A 20,682-nucleotide genomic window follows, 5' to 3' on the forward strand; every position below is an offset into this window, starting at 1 on the left:
GGGGCTGAGCGGGGGGAGCCGGGGCTGGGGGATCTGTGGGGCTGCGATGGCAACTGTGGCACCGCCATGGGGATCCCTGAGATCCAGGCTGAGGGATTAACAAATTCCCTGGCTCACAGCTGCAGGGAATGTCTCCAGAAATATGTCAGATATGGGCGGGAGGCGCTGGAGTGTAAAGGTGGGGAGGGCAGAAATCCCATGGGAATATGGGAATGGGAATGTGGGATTTCGGTAGGCAAAATTTGGGAATGTGGGAATTCCCATGGAAATTCCATGGATGGATCTCAGACATCATCCCATTCCCACGGGACCTCCATGGATGGATCCCGCTGCTGTCCCATTCCCATGGGAATTCTGTGGATGGATCTCACTGCCATGCCGTTCCCATGGAATTCCATGGGCAGATCTCCCCATCCCACTGCCATGAGAGCCCCAATCCGGTTCCCCTCCAAACCCATCCTGGGGGTTGCCCTGTTCCTTGCCCTCCCCACCCCCCACAAGACTCCTGGGGGTCTCCCCCAGGACCCATCCAGCCCCCCTAAACTCTTCCTGGGTCACCTCTCATCCCCTGATAACTGGGAGTCCCCTCGTGTCCCCTCCCCCAGGACTTTGGGGGTCCCACCCGACCTGTCCGTGCACCCCCAGATTTCTTCCACAGCCCCCCTGTGATGGTGGAGGGTGGGGGCCGAGTGCTGGTGCCCCCCTGCCTGCAGCAGATCCAGCGGTGAGGGCAGTTCGGGGGGTCCCTCAGCATTTGGGGTCCCTGGGATTTGGGGTGACCCCCCGGGCCCCCCAGGATCTCCCTGAACACGCTGACGCTGCCCGTGGGCAGTGAGAAGGTTCAAACCCAGCACGGGGTCCCCAGCACTGCCACCCGCATTGCCCAGGTACCCCCAAACCTGCCGAGAACCCCCAAACCCCCCGGGACACCCCAACCTCCCCTGATCCCAAACACAGCCCTGGATGCTCCAAAAACTCCCCAAAACCACAAAACCCCATACAGACGTTGAGAAGGTTCATACCTGTCATGGGGTCCCCATGTCCATTACCAGCAGGTTCCCCAAAACAGCCTTGAGATCCCAAATTTCATCCCCGGGATCGCCCAAATTCCCCCATCGGGACCCCTGTAAACCCCCTTGAGAACCCCCCAAAAATCACCGTGGTCCCAAAACCACCCAGAACTTCCGAAAACCCCCCAGGAAACCCTCACAAAGGTTTATACCCAGCATGAGGACCCCATCATCTCCATCGGCATCACCCAGGTACCCCCAAACCCCTCCCGGGACCCCCAACCCCTCCCGGGCTCCACTGCCGGAACCAACGGGAGCGGTGTTGCCCTTTTAAGAGGAGTTACAGTGGGACCCGACAACACCGGGGGCCCTTAAAGCGGCCATGGTAGAGAGACCCCCCAAAATCCACCCTGGGGGACAAAACATCCCCTACAGGGGCTTGGGGTGGGGACACCCCTAAAAATGTCACTTAAAGCCGTCATGATCCCCCCTCAAAAGGGGCTTGTGGGGCTGCGGCCGCACAAACACCCTAAAATGGGGAGGAAAAAACACCCCTGTAGTGGTGGGATCCCCCCCAAAAAATACCTGAAAAAGAGAAAAACTCCTCTTGAGAGGGGCCTGAAGACCCTGAAAGGCCCTGGAAGAGGGACAAGATCCCCTCCTGTGCTGGGGCCTCCCCGAGCCGGGAACTCTCCCGTTCCTGCACTCGGGGGAGCCCCGAACGACGGCGGCTCCTGGGCTGAGCCCCCCTCAGCCGGGGCTGCGGGGGGAACTGGGGGGGCTGGGACGGGGCTTGGGGCTCCTGGGGTGAACTGGGGGACCCTCAGTGCTCCCACCTTCCCCTGTTCCCCTGTCCCGCCCCGTTCCCATTGTTCCCCCAAAGCTCCGCTGTCCCCAGCTCGGTTTGGGGGGGACCCAGCCCTTTCCCATCGTGTCCCGGCCCGGCCCCGCTCACCCGAGGGCTCCGAACCACGCACAGGGACAGAGGAGGGACAGAGGGGGAGGAAGAGGAGGGACAGAGGAGGAGGAAGAGGAGGAGCAGGAGGAGGAAAAGCTGGAGCAGGCAGAGGAGGCTCCACCTGCGCTCCCCGCTCTCTGCATCTGCAGCTCCTTCGGGACCATCGCCCCCCATCCCGCAGGTGCCCGGGGAGGGGGAGCTCGCCCCAAATCCCCCGGGGCTCCCTGGCTTTGGGGTTTTTGGGGGGGATGTTTGGGGATGGCAGGGCTCCAGAGCCGAGCCGCAGATGCCCCTCGGGGGCACCCCGGGGATCCCCGGGAGGTGTTTTTGGGGGGTCCCGGTGGCGGTGGCGGCAGAGCCCCGGCAAAGGGGCCGGGGGGATGCGGGTCCGGCATGGCCGGGAAAGGGGTTCGGGGCTCCCGGTGCCGGCAGTGGCTGCTCCCAGCATTGCCCAGTTGCTCCCCCCGTGTGGCTCCAGTTTCCTGTGAGCCCCACGATAAGCCAAATCACTCCCAGTCATTCCCTATTAGAGTACAATTTGTCTCCATTTTATCACAGTTTTCCACATTTTTATCCAATTTTCCCCATTTTTATCCCATTTTTGCTCTATTTTCCTAATTTTTATCCTATTTCCATATAGTTTTCGTCATTTTTATCCTATTTTTTATTTTTCACCAACTTTTCCCTCATTTTTTTTCCTTTTTCCTCCATTTCTGCCTTTTTTATCTCATTTTTCCGCAGTTTACTCTATTTTTTCCTTTTTTTTTTCCTATTTTTCCTCCACTCTTATTCAGTTTTTTCCCCATGTTTTCCTATTTTCCCCCCAATTTTTTTCTATTTTTAATCTATTTTTTTTTCCCATTTCCCCATTTTACCATATTTTTGCTCCATTTTTCCCCATGTTCTCTCCTGTTTTCCCCATTTTCTTCCATATTTTCCACCATTCTTGCAATATTTTTACCATTTTTATTCCTATTTTTACCTCAGTTTTCCCCATTATTTTCCCCATTTTTATCCTGGTTTTATCTCATTTTTCCACAATTTTATCCCAATTTTTTTCCATTTCTTTCTCCCATTTTTCCCAATTTTTCCTCCATTTCCATCCCATTTTCCCCAATTTTTCCCTATTTTTTTCCAATTTTTTCCCTAATTTTGGCTCCATTTTCCCCCATTTTTGCTCCATTTTTCCTGTCATTTTTCTCAGTTTTCCCCCCATATTTTTGTAGTTTCCCCCGACTTTTCCACGTTCTTCCTCCATTTCTATCCTATTTTTCTCGATTTCTCCTTATCTTCCCCATTTAATTATCCCAAAAATTGAAATTTGGGGAAAAAAAATAGAAATTTTGGTGGGAAAAAAGGTGCTTTGGTGGCAAAATTCCATTAATTTAAATCACAGCTTTCCCATGATTTTTCCATTATTTTTCCATGATTTCCAGCCAGAAGGAGGTGTGGGATTCATTCCAATATTCTGGAAGCTGGAAGAGGACCAAGCCATCAGTCTTCCAAAAAACCTGGAGCACTCAAAGGTGCAATTCCACCTTTCCCCACTCCCCGGATTCTCAGGTCTGGAAATTCTTCCACAACCTCCCAGGCAGGCAATTCCCAAAATTCCATGGAAAAATGGGATAGTTGGATTCCATCCTGGTTTTTTCCTGATTTTTCCCATTTTTTTCCCAGTTTTTGTCCCCTTTTTTCCTGTTTTTTCCTGATCTTTCCAGATTATTTTCCTCTTTATATTCCTCACATTTCCCCCGATTTTTCCCAATATTTTCCTAATATTTTCCCAATTTTTTCCCAATTTTTTCTTTCCTTTTTTTCCCATTTTTCCTGATTTTCCCCTCTTTTTTTCCCAATTTTTTTCCTGGTTTTTTTTCCAGTTCTTTCTCAAATTTTCCTGATTTTTTCCTGATTTCCCTTGATTTTTCCCTCTTCTTTTCCCAAATTTTTCTGGATTTTCCCCTACTTTTTCTTAAATTTTTCCCTCATTTTCTGTTTTTTCCCCTGATTTTTCCCAGATTTTTCCCTGATTTTCCCACAATTTTTTTCATTATTTTTTCTGATTTTTCCAGTTTTCATTTACTTTTTCTTTTCCTGATCTTTCTCTCATTTTTCATAATTTTTTTCAAATTTTTTTCCCATTTTTTTCCTGAATTTTCCCTCTGATTTGTCCCAATTTCCCCCCATTTTTTTCTAATTTTTCCTGACTTTTGCCTTTTTTTTCTAAATATTTCCTGGCTTTTTCCCAGTTTTTTCCCATTTATCTGTGGGGTTTTTTTCCCTGTTCTCTTTTCCTCATTTTTTCCCTGATTTTTTCCTTAATTTTTCCCAAATTTTTCCCAGTCTTCTTCCTCTTTTTTTTCCACATTTTTACCCATTTTTTCCCTATTTCTTCCCCCATTTTTTCCTGATTTCCCCTCTTCTTTTCCCAATTGTTTCCTGGTTAGTCCCCAATTTTTTTATAGTTTTTCCCTGATTATTTCCCTGTATTTTCTAGTTTTTTTACTGATTTTTCGTGATTTTTTTAGGTTTCTTTCCTTTTACTTCTCAATTTTTCAAATTTTGTTCCTGATTTTTCCTGATTTTTTTCCTGATATTTTCTCTTTCTTTTCCTGATTTTTTTTTCAGTTTTTTCCCAATCTTTTCTCAAAATTTTCCTTGATTTTTGCGGTTTTTCCCATTTTTTTGCCCATTTTTCCCCCTGATTTTTCCCTTTTCCTTTCCCAAATTTTTCTGGTTTTCCCAGTTTTTTCCTGATTCTTTTTCATTGTTTTTTTATTATTTCTTTTCCAGATTTTTTTATCCTTTTCCTGATTTTTTTTCCCTTATTTCCTTTGATTTTTCTTCTTTTTTCACAATTTTTTTCTGATTTTTTCCAACATTTTTCTCAAGTATTTCTGTTTGTTCTTTGATTTTTCCAAATTTTTTCCTGATTTTTCCCAGGGATTTTTGTCTTTCTTTTCCTGATATTTTCCCTTATTTTTATCAAATTTTCCCCAATTTTTTTCATGCTTTTCTCTTTTTTTCCTTCTTTTTCCAGATATTTCTGCCTTCTTTTCTCAAATTTTTCCTAGTGTTCTCCCAATTTCTTCTCAAATTTCACTGATTTTTCCTGGTTTTTTTCCAATTTTTTTCATTATTTCCCATTTTTTCCTAGATTTTATTCCTCTTTGTTTGCTTGGTTTTTTTCCTGACCTTTCCCAGTTATTTCCCAGTTTTATTCCTGACTTTCCCCATATTTTTCCTATATTTTTCCTGTGTTTTCCAGATTTTTCCTTATTTTCCTATTTTTTCCTGATTTTTTTTCCTGATTTTTCCCCATTTTTTCCTGATTTTTTCCTGATTTTTCCCAGGTTTTTTGCACTTCCTTTTCCTGTTTTTTTTCCTTGATTTTTCACAATTTTTTTCTTGAGTTTCCTCTTTTTTTTCCCAAATTTTTCCTGGTTTTCCCCAATTTTTTGTCAAATTTTCCCCTGTTTTTCCCAAATTTTTCCCAATTATTTCCTGATGTTTTCTTAATTTTTTTGGATTTCGCCTTGATATTTTTCATTTTCCCTGAATTTTCCCTTCCATTTTCCTTGAATTTATCCTGGGTTTTTTTTCCATTTTTCCCCAATTTTCCAGTTTCCTTCACACTCCCAGTATCATCTCAGTAACTCCCAGTCTGATCCCAGTCACTCCCAGTCTAATCCCAGTCACTCCCAGTATGAGGCCAGTGGCCCCCAGTTGCTCCCTGGCAGTGCCACTGTGACCCCAGTAGCCTCCAGTGTGATCCCTGGGACTCCCTGTCTCTCCCAGTATATCCCAGTCAGCCCCAGCACGCTCCCAGTCATTCCCAGCTCCTCCCAGTTGCTCTCAGCATGATCCCAGTTGTTCCCAGCCACTCCCAGTCAATCCCAGTATGATTCCAGTCACCCTCAGTGGGATCCCAGTCTCAGCCAGCAGGGACCCAGCTGCTCCCACTGTGATCCCAGTATGATCCCAGTTGAGTATGATCCCAGAATAGTTGCAATTCTTCCCAGTTCCTACCAGTGTGATCCCAGTTGTCCCTGGAATAGTCCCAGTCCATCTCAGCATGGTTCCACTCACTCCCAGTTGCCCCCACCACTGTTCCAGCTGTTCCCAGTATGGTTATAGACACTCCCAGTATATCCCAGTCGCCCCAGTAAGGTTCTGGTTACCTCAGAATGATCCCACTCTTTCCCACTTCCTCCCAGTATGATTCCAGTTGTGGTCTCAGTTCCCTCAGCATGGTTCCAGTACCTTCCAGTTGATCCCAGTTGCTCCCAATGTGTCCACATTTTCCTCCCAGCATGGGCCCAGTAGCTCCCAGTAACCCCCAGTCAGGTTCCATTCACACCCACTGTAATCCCAGTGGTTCCCAGTGCTATCCCTGTTGGAGCCATTGTCACTCCCAGTATGGTTCCAGTCACTTCCAGGATGATCCCAGTCACTCCCACTACAATCTCAGTCACTCCCAGTATGAGTTGTTGTACCAGCCACCCCCAGTATGGTTCCAGTCACTCCCAGATACTCCAAGTATGATTCCAGTCATGGCCAGAGTGACTCCCTGTCACTCCCAGGATGGGCTCAGTTGCTCCCAGTCACCTCCAGTATGGTTCCAGTCCCAGCCAGCCCCTTTTCAGTCACTCTCAGTATGATCCCAGCTAGTTCCAGTAGGATCCCAGTATGACCCCAGCATGGGCACAGCCGCTCCCAGGATTATCCAGTGTGGTTCCAGTTGGTCCCATTTACTTGCACTGTGGTTTCAGTCTCACCCAGTCTATCCCAGTTGCTCCTAGTCACTCCTTGGGTGCTTCCAATGTGATCCCAGTTGCTCCTAGTCACTCCCAGTCACCCTGAGTGCAGTCCCAGTTGCTGCCAGTATGGTCCCAGTCTTGCACAGCATGGCCCAGCTGCTCCCACTGTGATCCCAGTAGGACCTCAGCATGGTTCCAGTCACTCCCTGTTCCTCTCTGTGTGATCCCAGTTGCACCCAGTTTAATCCCAGTATAGTTGCAGTCCCTCCCCAGATGATCCCAGACCCTCCCAGCATGGTCCCAGTCATGCCCAGTTGCCCCTGGTGCAGACCCAGTCAATCCCAGTTGTTCCCAGTTGTCCCCAGCATGGTTCCCGTTGTTCCCAGCGTGATTTCAATTTCCCCAGGATGGTCACAGACATTCCCAGTATATCCCATGTGCCCTCAGCATGCTTGTGCTCATTCCCAAGGATTCCCAGTTGCCCCAGTAGGGTTCCAGTTACCCCAGTCCAAACCAGTCCCTGCCAGTGCTGCCACTCCTGGGATCCCCCAGCCCTCTCTGTGTTCCCCCCTCCCACATCTCCCCAGAGGAGCCCCAAGGGCTGGCAGTCCCCAGCCAGGGTCCCCAGCCAGCCCCAGGTTGGATCTGCAGCCCCCAATTTTCCCAGTTTCCCTCTCCTTTTCCCCGGGCCGGGTTCCCCCCGTCCCCAGCGGGTGGGAGCAGCGGAGAGCCCCGCGCTGCCCATCCCGACCTGTCCCGGCTCCATCCCTGCTCCTGCCGTGGGCTGTGAGGGGTTTGGGAACGGGGCACCAAGGGTGTCACTGCTCCTGGGGGAGGAGGTGGAGGGATGGAAGAGGAGGGATGAAGAAGGAGAGAGAGAAAGGATGGAAGTAGGAGAAGGAGTTGGCGTTAGGGAGGAAGAGGAGGAGAAAGGATGGAAGGGGAGGAGAGGAAGGAAGAGGAGGGACAAAGGAGGATCAGGGTAAGGAGAAGGAACCACGAGGTCGAGCACTCCCTGAATTCACAGCCCCTCACCCATGGGATGATCATCCCCCATCCCACAGGTGCCTGGGGAGGGGGATCTTGGCACAAATATCCTGGGGCGTCCCTGGGTTGGGATTTTGGGGGGATGTTTGGAGAATGAAGAACCCCAAAGCTGAGCAGCAAATGCCCCTTGGGGTGACACTGGGGAGTCCAAGCATCCCTTATTGAGGAGATGGAAATGGGGGGAACTTTTCAGATTCCTGGTACTCCCAGCAGCCTGGGGAGGGCAGGGACTGAGCAGACAGAGGACCCCCAGTAGAAGTGTAACCGTCAGCAGCTGGAACAGGGGGGAACCCCTGAACAGCAAAGGGGAGAGACCAGAGATGGGGAACTCCTGGGAGGCATTTTCAGGGCTGAATCTTGGTGTTTGGGATGTTTTTATGGACGGCTGGTGACTTCTAGAGATCGACTTGGGCAGAAAAAACTCCCTAACCCAATGTGCTCGTGAATTGTATTTCTCCCCAAACCAGGATTTCCCATTCCCAAATCTTGGCTGGATGGAGAAGGAGGCTGCGAGGAAGAGGAAGATGCCCCAGGACACCCAGGCAGGTGAGGAGGAAGTCAGTGCCCCTTTCCCCCTCTCTCCTGCTCCATCTCCCAGCCCAGCCTGGCCCCCGGCTGCAGGACAACCCCGCTGCCAACGCCGTCCTGCCGGGGACGCACTGGGGGGATCTCCTTCCCCTTCCCTCTGGCATGGAGGCAAATCCCATCCTCTCCTTGTCCTTCCTCCCCCAGACAAGGAGCTGAGGATGGAGACCACAGAGGACAAATCCCCGCAGCAGAACCTGGTGGAAGAGGCCACTGTGAGCAGCTCCACAGTGCAGGAATCCAACAGGGAGGAAAATCCCCAGAGATCCCGCAGGAGGAGGGGCTCAAAACCCATCCCAGGGTGCTCTGAGGAGGAAAGACCCACCCTGTGCTGGGAAGGCGGCCGGAGATCCAGCCAGGGCTCTGAGCTGGTGGTCCATGAGCAGCTTCAGGATGGGGAGAAACCCTACAAGTGCTTGCAGTGTGGGAAGAGCTTCAGCCAGAGCAACAAACTGATCCGCCACCAGATGATCCACACTGGGGAATGGGCCTACGAGTGTGGGGAATGTGGGAAGGGCTTCAGCTGCAGCTCCCAGCTCATCATCCACCAGCGCATCCACACTGGGGAGAGGCCCTACGAGTGTCCCGAGTGTGGGAAGAGGTTTCAGACCAGCTCCAGTCTCCTTGAGCATCAGCGGATTCATACGGATGAGAGGCCCTTCCGCTGCCCCGACTGTGGGGAGGGCTTCAAGCAAAACTCCCACCTCATCACCCACCGGCGCATCCACACTGGGGAGAGGCCCTTCAAGTGTGGGGAATGTGGGAAGAGTTTCAGACAGAGCTCCAGCCTGATCTGCCACCAGAGGACTCACACTGGGGAACGGCCCTATGAGTGTGAGGAATGTGGGATGACCTACAGCCAGAGGTCCCACCTGACCATCCACCAGATGATCCACACTGGGGAGAGGCCCTATGAGTGTCCTGAGTGTGGGAAGAGGTTTCAGACCAGCTCCATTCTCCTCAGGCACCAGCGGATTCACACGGATGAGAGGCCCTTCCTCTGCCCCGACTGTGGGGAGGGCTTCAAGCACAACTCCACCCTCATCAGGCACCGGCGCATCCACACTGGGGAGAGGCCCTACAAGTGTACCCAGTGTGGGAAGAGCTTCTCCAGGAGCTCTAACTTGACCCAACACAAACGGAGGCACCGGTAAGGGAAGCCCTGTGAGTGCCCCAAGTGCAGGAGGAGCTTCGTGTGCTGCCTCAGCTCCATCCCCCATCAGAGGACCCACGTTGGGCAGAGCCCTGATGACCCACGGACCCAGTGATCTGTGTTGGGAAGACACTGGGCTGGTGGTCATTTTGATTTGGCCCTGATATTCTTTTAATTCATCTTCATCCCTTTAAAATAGACAAAATTGGGGTAAAAAGTCAAGAAATTCATCAAAGGCATCTAAAGCCTCACTTTTTACTAGTGCTTGAAGGGATTCTGGTATTCAGGGAGGTAATGTGGAGGGTTTTTGGGGGTATTTGGTTTATTTGTCTCCATCTCTTGGCACTCAAGGAGATGAGCGAGTTCTATCTGTCACCTCAAAACCACTCAGTGCCATTGAAATCTACTCAATCCCACCCAAAATTCCTGGATTCCACAGCCCCTCAGGGTGTGATGTCTTAAGTTTTAGCTTTCCTATTTTTCATATTCTGCACTGCCTAGGTTTGTAGTTTTGAACTTCCTATTAAGTGTTAGTGAGCTCTCTTCACAGAGTAGGTAGACAAAACAATTCCTTTTCTAGCTTGATACCAAGGACAGTCGTTACAAGTTCCAGGCCCAAAAGCATGAAGAAGGGTGGACTGAAGAGAGAAAACAAGAAGGATGGGAATTCATCATCTGAAGCTGTAACTGGAAGATGAGCCCCAATATGCAGATGGACTTAAAATTCTAAAAATGTGAGACCTCATGATCATTTTTGTGACCATTTTTGGTCCATCTTGGGTGTAGCCCTGGCCAGGTTCTTGTACTGCCCAAGGTGTATCCTTTAAGGCCTTTTAATAAACTTTATTCTTAACTCTGTGCAGCCTCTGTTCTATGTCAGCCTTCTGAAGGCATCAGGTGGAATGGGGTTGGAAGGGGATTGGGTGAAGTGGGATGCAAATCAGTAGGGGTGAGATGGGCATTGGGTGGGGCAGGATGGGTGGGATGGAGTTTGGGAGGTGTGAAATGGGGGAAATAGAGCTTGGGAAGGGGGTCTTGATGTCCAGCAGGGATGGGATGGGTTGGGGTTGGGATTGGGGAGGTGGGGTGGGGTCTGGAATGAGACAGCCAAAGTTTGGGGATGATGAATGAAGGGGGAGCCCATTACTGAGTGAGGTTTTGTGTGAGGTGCCCCTGCCCAGGGAGGCAAGGATTGAGTTTCAAATGAACATTGTTAAAGTGAGGGGTGTGGGCAAGAGTGAATTCCATCCCTCTGCCTCAGAGGATGGGCCCTGTGAGCCCAGGAAGAAACTCCACCCTGGACCCCTTGTGGGGTGGCAGCCCAGGGATTTCTGATTTGGTTTGGGCCCCTGGGGTTTCTCCCTTGCTGTGTTCCCAGTGGTCCCTGACCTTGAACTCCACCCTGGTTGTCAAACCCCATCTCCCTGCCTCTGTTTGGGGCTGTCTCTGGATCTGAGTTTGTTCCTGAGCTGAATAAATGGTTTCCTGAGCAGAATCCCATCTTGTTGGTGTCCCATGCCTGTTCCTGGTAACTGTGGCTTCCCTGGACATGATCCTGCAGCCCTGGAATGCAAGGCTCTGCAAACTGGAGACCCGCCCTTGACCCCCTAAAAATCCAAAAATTCCCTAAAATTTGCCCAAATCTCCCCAAATTCCCTTAATTTCCCTAAACTGGCCTTTTTGTTCCCTTCGCTGCCTCTGCAGACGGTGTCTTGGGGACACCTCCAGGAATTTGCAGGGGGTCTCTCCTCCCCTGCCACCCCCAAAAAACCCACTGCTTCTGGGAAAAAATTCCCCCAAATCCCTTTGATTCAAGGGGGAGTTCCCACATTTTTTATGCATTTTTTGGGGGTTCCCCCCAAATTTTTCAGTTTTTTTTACCTTTTTTTGCCAGTTTTTTTTTTGGTTTTGGCATTTTTAAAAGTGAAATTTTTTGGGGGGGGGGTTCCCCCAGTTTTTTGGGGGGGGTCCCTCAATTATTTCCTGGGAATTCGACCCCTCCCTCGATATATCCTTTGTCCCCCTCCCCCCAAATTGGGTTGAGGGGATTTTTTTTCTTTTTTTTTTTTTTCTGTTTTTCTTTATTTTTACCTTTCCCTACCCTTGTATTCTTTTTTCCTCTTTTAATTTATTTGTACTTAATTGAGGGGGGCTCAGGGGCAGGAATTTTGGGGAGGGGTCACCTGGGGGGGCTAGAAAATTTGGGGAGACACCCATTCCCCCAAAAAACAGGAAAAATCACAGCAATTCTGGTGTTTTCCCCCCCATCCCAAGGTGTGAAAAATATGAAATAAAAAATTTACGTTCTCAACTTTTCTGGAGATTTTTGGGGAGGGAGTTGCGATTTTGGGGTGGCGGGTTGGGGAGGAGTTGCTGTTTTTTTGCAGGGGAGTCTCCCAGGTTTTGGGGTGGAATTTGGGAATTTGGGGGAATTTGGAGGTTTGGGGGGAAATTTGGGGTGTTGGGGAGAAACTTTGAGGGTCCTGGGGGAATTTTGAGGTTTTAGGGCAGAAATTTTAGGATTTTTTTTGTAACATTTGGGGGTAGGTGGAGGAAATTTGGGGTTTTAGGGAGAACTTTGGGTTTCTCAGGGGGAGGATTTGGGGTTTTGGGAAAGAAATTGGGGTTTGGGGGGGAAATTTGGTGGTTTTGGGGGAAATTTGGGGGGGGAGAATTTTGGGGGTTTTGATGAATTCTGGGGTTTTGAGGGGAAATTTGGGTTTGGGAGGAAATTTGGAGTTTTGGGGTGGGATTTTGAGTCTTGGGTGGATTTGGGACTTTGGGGGGAGTATGGGGGGTTTGGGGTTTTTGGGGTGATTTGTGAGGAATTTTGGTATTTTTGGGGAGGAATTTGGTGGTTTTGGGGGGAAGTGCAGGGATCCTGGGGGGGTTCTGATTTTGGGAAGGGGATTTGGGAGAATTTTTTGGGTTTGGGGGAATTTCCATTGATGGGGAGGGGTCCTGATCCCATTGAGAAGGGGCATTTTGGGGAGGCGTCCTGAATTTGGGGGGAGGGGGGTCTCAGGGAGGATTCCCCATTTTGGGGCAGGGTTTGGGTTGGATTTGGGGGGATTTTCCAGTGATGGGGAGGCATCTTGGGGGTGGGATTTGAGGAGAGGTCTCATCAGAGCCCCATCCTGAGCTGGAAGTGGGGGGGATGTTGGGAGTAGAATTTGGGGAGGATCTGGGGGGAGATTTTCCAGCCATGAGGAAGGGTCCCGGTCCCGGGGCAGTTCCTGAATTTGGGGAGCAGTCTGGAATTTGGGAGGGGTCTCATTGGGGCAGCAGGAGGAGCTGGAAGGGGGACAGGATGTTGGCACAGCCGCTCTCCAGGGGGGCTGTGGGCAGCTCCTCGGGGGGTGCTGGGGGTCGCGGCCGCAGGCGCTGCAGCAGCGAGGTCAGGAACAGGAACAGCTCTGCCCACACCAGCGCCTCCCCCAGGCACAGCCGCTGCCCTGTGGGGAGGGGGCGTCAGCACCGCCCCACCACAAAGGGTCTGGGGTCTCAAAAGGGGTGGGGGTCTCTAGAGAGTCTGGGGGTCCCAAAGGGATGGGGGTCTCTAGAGGCTCTGGGGTCCCAAAGGGGGCTGGGAGTTCCAAAAGGGGCTGGGGGTTTCAGGGATTGGGGATTCAAAAAGGGCCAAGGGGATTCCAAAGGGTCTGGGGACTTTGGGGGCTACGGGATCCCAAAAGGGTCTGGGGTCCCAAGAGGGTCTGGGCTACCCCAGAAAGGGTCTGGGGGGTCCCTAATGGGTCTGGGAGCTTTGGGATTGGGGTCCAAAAATGGTCTGGGTGTTTCAGGGGTGGGGGTCCCAAATGGGTCAGGAGTACCCACCCCGAGGAATTTTGGGATTCCAAAAGAATGTAGGGCCCCACCCCAAAGGAATTTGGGGATTTTTGGGATTCCAGAAGGATTTAGAACCCCACCCCAAGGATTTATGGGATTTTTGGGGTGCCCACTGGCCGAGAAGGGCACAAAGGCCTCATTGCACTGGAACTGACCCTGCTCATCCAGGATGTTCCCAGGGTCAAATTTTGAGGATTTTTGAAGGATTTGGGGTTGTATAGGACCGAGCTCAGCAGGGGGTAAATGTCTGTGTCCTGTGGGGTCAGGTGTGGGGCCAGAAGTGTCATTTGGGGTCAGGTGTGGGGTCAGAGGAGTCCTTTAGAGTAATTTGGGGTTATTTGTGGTGATTTGGGTTCATTGGTGTCATTTGGGGTTACTAGGGTGTAAGAGACAGTCTGAAGTTTCCCTCATCTGCCTCACAACCATCACAAAAACAGAGACCAAGACCCTGAAGACCCCAAGGGAATTTGTGCAGGGGTTCTGGCCTGGTTGAGGTGGAAGCTTGCCAGGTGATGGTTTGCAGGTGTGCTTGTTGTGCTGTCAAGGTACACTGCCTTCATTCCTGCTGCTGAGCAGGGACTTGTAAGGAGCGGCCTGTTCTGTACCTTACACCTGCTTCCCAGAGCAAGGGGTCTCATCACAATAGCCTGGGAATTTCCCCACCTCTTGGCCAGCTGCCCCTCGCTTTGAAACAGACTGTAAAAGTGACTTTTCCAAGTTACTTTCTTCGAGAGAGATCTCCCCATGGAAGAAGACACCAGTGACCCTGTCTCGTCTGTTGGTAGCTATAACCCCCCCTTTTTTCTCTTTGCATTTTGCCTCCTTTATCCCTCTCTCCCTCTATCTCTCCCTCTCCTCTATCACATAACCCATGTTGCTGGCACTAAAATAAAGGTGCATTATTGCTGTTGTGATTTAAACTGAAATCCCCTGGTGTCCTTTTTGCACTCTGAGATCAAACGAACCTCTCACGACTCCCACTTGTGTTAGGGGATCGTGACACTCGGCAGCGGGGTGACCCAAGGTGGGGCTTAGAGCAAATGCTCCACGGCACAAGGATATTGGTAGGTGCATGGTGGAGACAAGGATGAGGAGGAGACCTCCAGTATGGGTTCCAAAGGCTTTTACTCCACTGGAGGGTCCAGGGACTGAAGACTGAGAACACAACTGTGTGGGGGTTTTTATATGGGGGAGGCCAGAGGGAGGGTACAAAATTTTAACCAATAGGAAGAAGCTGTGGGAGGAGTGGAAGGTTCCATTCAACAATACAATAGGGGAAACAAGGGGAGCAGAGTGGGTCACATGGGCCAATGGGGCATTGGAGATCAGGGGATTTCCAGAGGGGTGGCTCAGGTAGGAGGCTGGCCTAAGGGAAGACTGACAAATGGGTGTAATGACAGATGGGGAACATGAGAAAACAAGGGGTGGGCTTGAGGCAGGATTTGATAGGTGGGTAGGAAGATACAAACTAGGAGCAAACCAATGACTTAGGGGAATAATGGGAGAAACCATTCAAACAAAACACACCACAACAATAGAACTGTTAACCATTACAGGAGGTGGCATCTTCAGGAGGCAATGGGTGTGAGTGAGCCCTTGCCACATTGACACTGATTGTTCTGTGTAGAAAGGGACACTAAAAACTTGCCTCCAGCATTCTCCATGGATCTCAAACTGCCATGTGCCAGGGCTTCCAGATAATCCATGTTCTGATCTCAATCTAGACGGGAGCACAGATCAGAACCCTTTCCATGGTGCCCCCAGTGGAGCCACGTCCGCCTTTGTCCGGCAGGAAAAGGGATGCGGGAAAAACGGGCAGGTGCGCCCCTGCTCCATTTGTGCACCAGGCCTGAGCCTCAAATGTTTCTGGTTTCTTAGCTAATTTCTCCCTGGCTCCTTTTTAACACAAACAAGAGAATAGCATCGCACAGTCCAGTTTGACAAATAAGGCTTGTGAACAACTGAGTGCTTCCACTAAATTAAAAACCCAATGTGCTTGAAAGCCGACCTTCTGTTTGCCCAGGCCTCCTCACCTCTGTAGATGAAGTGGCTTTATGCTGCTGGTATGTGGGTTTTAGGAGTATGTGGGTTTTTATCTGTGATAGAGATGAGGAAGTGTTGAACTCGTTCCAATGAGCTGCCAAAAGCAGTGACTTTAGTCCCTCTTTGGCTGGGGAGCAGCACTGGCCTTGTTGAATGCTGGCAGCAGCATGAGCAGGGCTCCTCCAGCAGCAGGGACACGTCACAAGCCAGCAGGGAACTGTGGCACCAGAGGGGACGGTGGCACCAGAGGGGACCGTGGCACCAGAGGGGACGGTGGCACCAGAGGGGACCGTGGCACCAGAGGGGACCGTGGCACCAGAGGGGACCGTGGCACCAGAGGGGAGGGTGGCACCAGAGGGGACTGTGGCACCAGAGGGGACGGTGGCACCAGAGGGGACCGTGGCACCAGCCATGCCCAAGGTCTGAACAGGGTGGCAAAGTCAGGTGGCGCTACCCGGCTGCATGAGCAGCCCAGGCAAGGCATGGTGAGGAGCCAGGTCTGGGGGCCATCCAAGGAATCCTGTCAAGAGCAAATGTTCTAATATTCTCTCTGGGATGAAAAAGGAGCAATCTTTAGAGTGAACTGGTGCTAATTAATATTTGCTCACATATGGTGGGGTTTCTCTGCAAATGGGCTTTGATGGGAAATTTCTGACCACATTTAGTTTTACTCTTTAAGTCGAGCACCTGAGTAGCTTTGTTGAGGAACAGAGAATTGTTTGTAGCTCAGTATTTTCTCAGGAGGAGCCTTACATTTTAGCACAGGAGGAAGGTAAGGCAAAGTTTAAAAGCTTTCCCCTCCTGAAGTGACACACTTTCTGAGGAGTCTGAGGAGAATTCCCCTCAGCCACTGCCAGGGCTGTTTGCCTCCTCTGCAGGCTCAGGATTCTGGGAGTTCCACGAGCCTCAGCTCCCACAGTATTTTCCTCTGAATATTTATTGTTTCGCAGTACACAGAGAGAATATATTGTGACAGATTCTCCTCTGGGTTTTGAGGTGAATCTCAGTAATTCTGTTGATTTTCATGTCCAGATGAACTTTTGGTAGATAGGAAGGAAAAGGGAAGAAGTACCATGGAAAATCAATTGCTCAAAATAAGAGAGGCTCAACCACAGTAAAAATGAAGTCTAAACTGAAGAATATTTTTTTTTTTTTTTTCCATTGCTAGGTCAGGTAAAACATGAAGTGTTAATAAAGTTATTTGAAAAGATTCAGCAAGCACCAAGCTATATGAAAATCAAAAGAGTGAAGGATGAGACAGGGCATGGGAAGAATCTTCAGCCCTTCCCTGTTGAAAGTAAAACAGTAGGAAAACTGCCTCTGGCTGTTACCCACAGGTAACGTGTTATCTGTAGCCAAGAGCAGATGGCCCAAGCTGTTGGTGGCCCAAGCCCTGCTGTGGCTGGCCCACTTTCAGTCCTAGCTGGACCAGGGTGGCCGGCTCGGGAGGGGAGGAGGTGGGGGGATCTCAGGGGGCTTCTGCTTCACAGCTGGGCTGGGGGGCCGTGGGGGAGGCACGGAGTGCTGGTGTTCTGCTTTCTGGAACGATTCCTCCTTCTGAGGCCACGTCTGAGAGCTGTCAAACCGGACAGTCTTTGGGCTCCCTGGGGGCGAGGGAGAGTCGCGCCTTCTTGGCCGGGAAGCTGGAGCTGCAGCAGGGCGACTGTGGAGAGAAGAGGTGGCTGAGGCCCCCAGCTGCCGCTGGCACACAGGGACCCTCCTGCACAGCAGGGCCCAGAGCTGCCAAGGCTCCCCAGCACGGCTGGAGCTGCTGGCACAGCTTGGCCCAGCTGGACAGCTGCCCCTCAAGGCCCTGGAGAGCAGGGGATGGCTCTGGGTAGGGTCCCTGGCCAGGAGCGGGCCCCAGAGCACCTCTGCCTTTCAAGGGCAATCTCGTCCCCGCTCTTTCTCCTGCCCACCTTGCTTTGCCTCTGCCCGCTGCTCCTGGGGCTGCTCTTGGCCAGGCAGCCTCAGTGGCAGCCAGCACTGGCTGCAGCCCCAGCGGGCTCCCCAGGACAAGGCCCAGCAATTAAGAGGCCAATGGAAGCCCTGGGCAGCAGCAGAACTCTCAGCAGAGTGTTTTGGGCAACCAAGGACTAGCCACAAGTCCACAGCAGCCTCATTGGGAATGTCTCCTGACTATGAGCAGCCTTTCAAGAAGCTGGAGGGTGGGGATGAACAACAACTTACCGTTTCTTGTCCTTCCACCACCGGAATCCAACATAGCAGAGAACCATGGAAAGGGGCACTGTGAACAGTGTCACTACAGTGCCTATCATGCAGGACTTGCGCACATCCTGCGGGCAGAACACTCTTGGGGTGCTCGGTGCATTCTCAGCATTTATATTGGACTTGCCAAGCGCTTCTGTGGGAGCAATGGGCAGCGTGAGCCTGTGCTGTGCTCCACGGCTGAGCTGGCAGCACACTGGATACGGCCAGGACGTTCTCTGTTTCCCCCAGAGCTGGGGCCTGCAGGCACCTTGGCACCCCTTGGCACAGGCTGTGACACCCAACAAAGCCCAGAAGGCCGGGAGCAGAGCCCGGGGACAGCGCAGCTGCTTGGGCAGTGGCTCCTTCCAGGGACACGGGCCAAACCCATCCCTGAGCAGCCACTGCCACCCCTGACCCTCCCTGCTCTGTGACAGCTCCCCCAGCCCAAGGGGACAGAGCCAGGCCCTGTCAGGGGCCAGTGCAGCCCCTGCCCAGTTGGGAGCCAGGGCTGGCTGTGGCCCTGGGCTCACAGCAGGGCTCCTGCTCAGGGCTGCTCCTGTGTCTTGGGCCTCTGGATGCTTAGGGCCAGCTCCAGGAGCAGCTGCAGTGGGATGGATGTTGGTGAATGAGTCCCATTTCCCAGGGGCTGGGAATGAGCTCCAGAGGCCTGGAAGCTGCAGCACCTCCAGCTTTGGCTGCTGCTCAGCCGTGCAAGGGCCAGCCCTGGGGGAAGAGTTGCTGGCACACAGCCCCACTGAGGGAGAGCCCAGCACAGCAATTACCTCCTGTGCCTGGGCCTGGCATCTCCTCCTTTCCTGCATCAGGAGCTGGCACAGAGACATTGCTTCCTCTAGCATATGTCATTGTCTGCACAGACATTTCCTCCAGCACTTGAGAAAGGAAAAGGGACAGCTGGATGAGATAGAACTGTTTGCCATTAGGTGAGGTGGCATCTTCAGGAGGCAATACTTGTCAAATCATGGATAAGGACAAGGAAAACACCCAGGTTACTGAGGCTGGGCCAGGGCCCTCCCTCCTCCAAACAGCCCCTACACCTGATCTAGCCCAAGACTGGGAAATTGCAGGGGATCTTAGGTTGTTTATGACCCATGGTGCAGTTTGGGATCCCTGTCAGCTGATACCAAATGCCTTCCTGCAGAGGCTGGGGAGAAGCTGCAGCCAGGCCAGGCTGGGATACAGCCCTGCAGGGCATGAAAGCAGCAGAGGGGCAGTGAGGCTGACATGGATCCCTTCCTGCTGTGCCGGGCACGGTGTGTCCAGATGTGCAGAGAAAGCCCCCGGCTGCTGAGTCTCAGGAGAAGGCTGAGGGACATGGACCCACCACGGCGTCTCTCCAGATCACTCAGCATCTTGTCCAGAAGTTGGGATGCCTCCAGGGATTTCTTGTCTTCTGTGTCTTGGTTCTTCCATCTAGGAGGACCTTAATGGAAAGTAGTTCCATTTCTCCTTCAGGCCAGAGTGGCAGTGAGTGCACCTGGGTGACTGCTGCCCTCCAAGGCACTCCCTCCTCTCCACCTTCCACTCAGGAGCAGGAGCAGGGGGACCACGTGCCTGCAGTGGCCTCACACTGGGATGGAAGGAGCCCCTTGAATGGCAGTCAGGAGAGAAAAAACTCCCTGGAGCTGCCAGCAGCTATGAACTGAGCCCCAGGCAGGGCCAGGGCTTGGCAGTGGCAGCCAGAACAGCTCAGGCTCCCTGGGGCTAGCAAAGGAGATACACAAGTCACAGCCCTGGGGCACAGCCCTGGGCCTGGCCCTTCCCTCTCTGCTCTTCTCCGTGGCTGCACAGAGCACACGGAAGGTGACATTGGCATTAAACATGGGAAGAGGATTGACAGCTAAATGCTCCTTCCTCCCACTGACAGCAATGCTGTGGGATCCCTCAGGGCTCCAGAAGGGAGCAGGGCAAGGTTTCCAGAATCCATCAACCTTCAGACTCTCAAGGGAAAGGGCACATGAGTGAGCTCTTGCCACCTTGACACTGATTATTCTGTGCAGAAAGGGACATTGAGAACTTGCCTCCAACATTCTCCATGGATCTCAAACCATTATGTGCCAGGGCTTTCAGGTACTCCATGTCACGATCCCAGTCTAGAAGGGAGCACAGATCAGAACCATTCCATGGTGTGCTGGAATCCCATTCTGTTTTAGGGAACTGGGCACTGCAAGGTGAATGGGTAAGGCTGTGGGAGCCGGATGTCAATGGACATGGCCAAAGCTGCAGAGGGGCCTGGGGAGCTCTGGGCTGGCTCTGGGCACTCTCCACCCTCTTTGCAGGCCCTGTGCAACATCTCTGGATGGGTGGCAGGACCAGCCCAGGGCCCCTGAGGCCTCTCTCCCTCCCATAGAAGAAACCCTCCCTAAAGCCCTGGGGAAAACCATCCCCAACACTTCCCAGGGAGAAGGGAGCACTGTCCTGGGAAAGGGAAGCCAGGCCGCCGGCTCACCTGCTCGCCCTTCTCGCCACGGAGCAGCCTGGGCAGCCCTGTCAGGCAGGGCCACTGCCAGGAGGAGCAGGAGGAGGAGGCGCAGAGCAAAGGCCATGGTGCCTTGCCCACTGCCAGTCCTGCAGCTCTTGCTGCCACCACTGTCCTGACACCGCTGTCCCAATGTCAGCACCGCTGCTGCCGCCGCCGCTGCTGCCACAACAGTCGTGGTCAAGGACTGACTGCTCGGTCCTTGTGGTGCTGGGCAACCACGGGGCTCTGGGACCTCTGTGACCTCAGAGCCTGCTGGGACCTCAGCCTGCTGTCACCCCAGAGGCTGCTGTGACCTCATGGCCACGGTGGAATTGTGTGGGGAGTGGGATCTGCCTCCTTCACTAGGGAGCTCATCCCGCCCAGCAGCTCTGTCCAAGGGCTATGACAGGGTCCCAGCCCAGCTGATCCCACAGGCTGGGGGATGAAGGGATGGAGAGCAGCCCTGCTGAGAAGGACTTGTGGCTGCTGCAAGGTGAGAGGCTGGACATGAGCCAGCCATGTGCCCCCAAAGGAGGCTGCCCAGCAGCTTGAAGGAGGTGATTCCACCACTCCTCTGCTCTGGTGTGAGCTCA

At 52.3% G+C, this 20,682-nt stretch overlaps 1 protein-coding gene and 1 long non-coding RNA gene across 2 annotated transcripts in view; both read right to left on the reverse strand.

The window, feature by feature from the left end:
- LOC147647078 (uncharacterized) overlaps positions 1-20,682 on the reverse strand; it is an 813,449-nt gene that overhangs the window by 612,691 nt on the left and 180,076 nt on the right. The window lies entirely within an intron of this gene.
- On the reverse strand, positions 16,521-20,300 carry LOC147647104 (uncharacterized). Its single transcript, XM_086872489.1, has 5 exons — positions 20,078-20,300; positions 18,953-19,721; positions 18,393-18,500; positions 17,590-17,764; positions 16,521-17,062 (listed from the first exon to the last, which is right to left on the reverse strand). The coding sequence occupies exons 2-5, from the start codon at positions 18,978-18,980 to the stop codon at positions 16,819-16,821; spliced, it is 555 nt and encodes a 184-aa protein (XP_086728615.1). The 5' UTR covers positions 18,981-19,721; positions 20,078-20,300; the 3' UTR covers positions 16,521-16,818.

Source organism: Cyanistes caeruleus, unplaced genomic scaffold (genome assembly GCF_971803275.1).
Source record: "Cyanistes caeruleus unplaced genomic scaffold, bCyaCae1.hap1.1 HAP1_SCAFFOLD_65, whole genome shotgun sequence".
Taxonomy (NCBI): Eukaryota; Metazoa; Chordata; class Aves; order Passeriformes; family Paridae; genus Cyanistes; species Cyanistes caeruleus.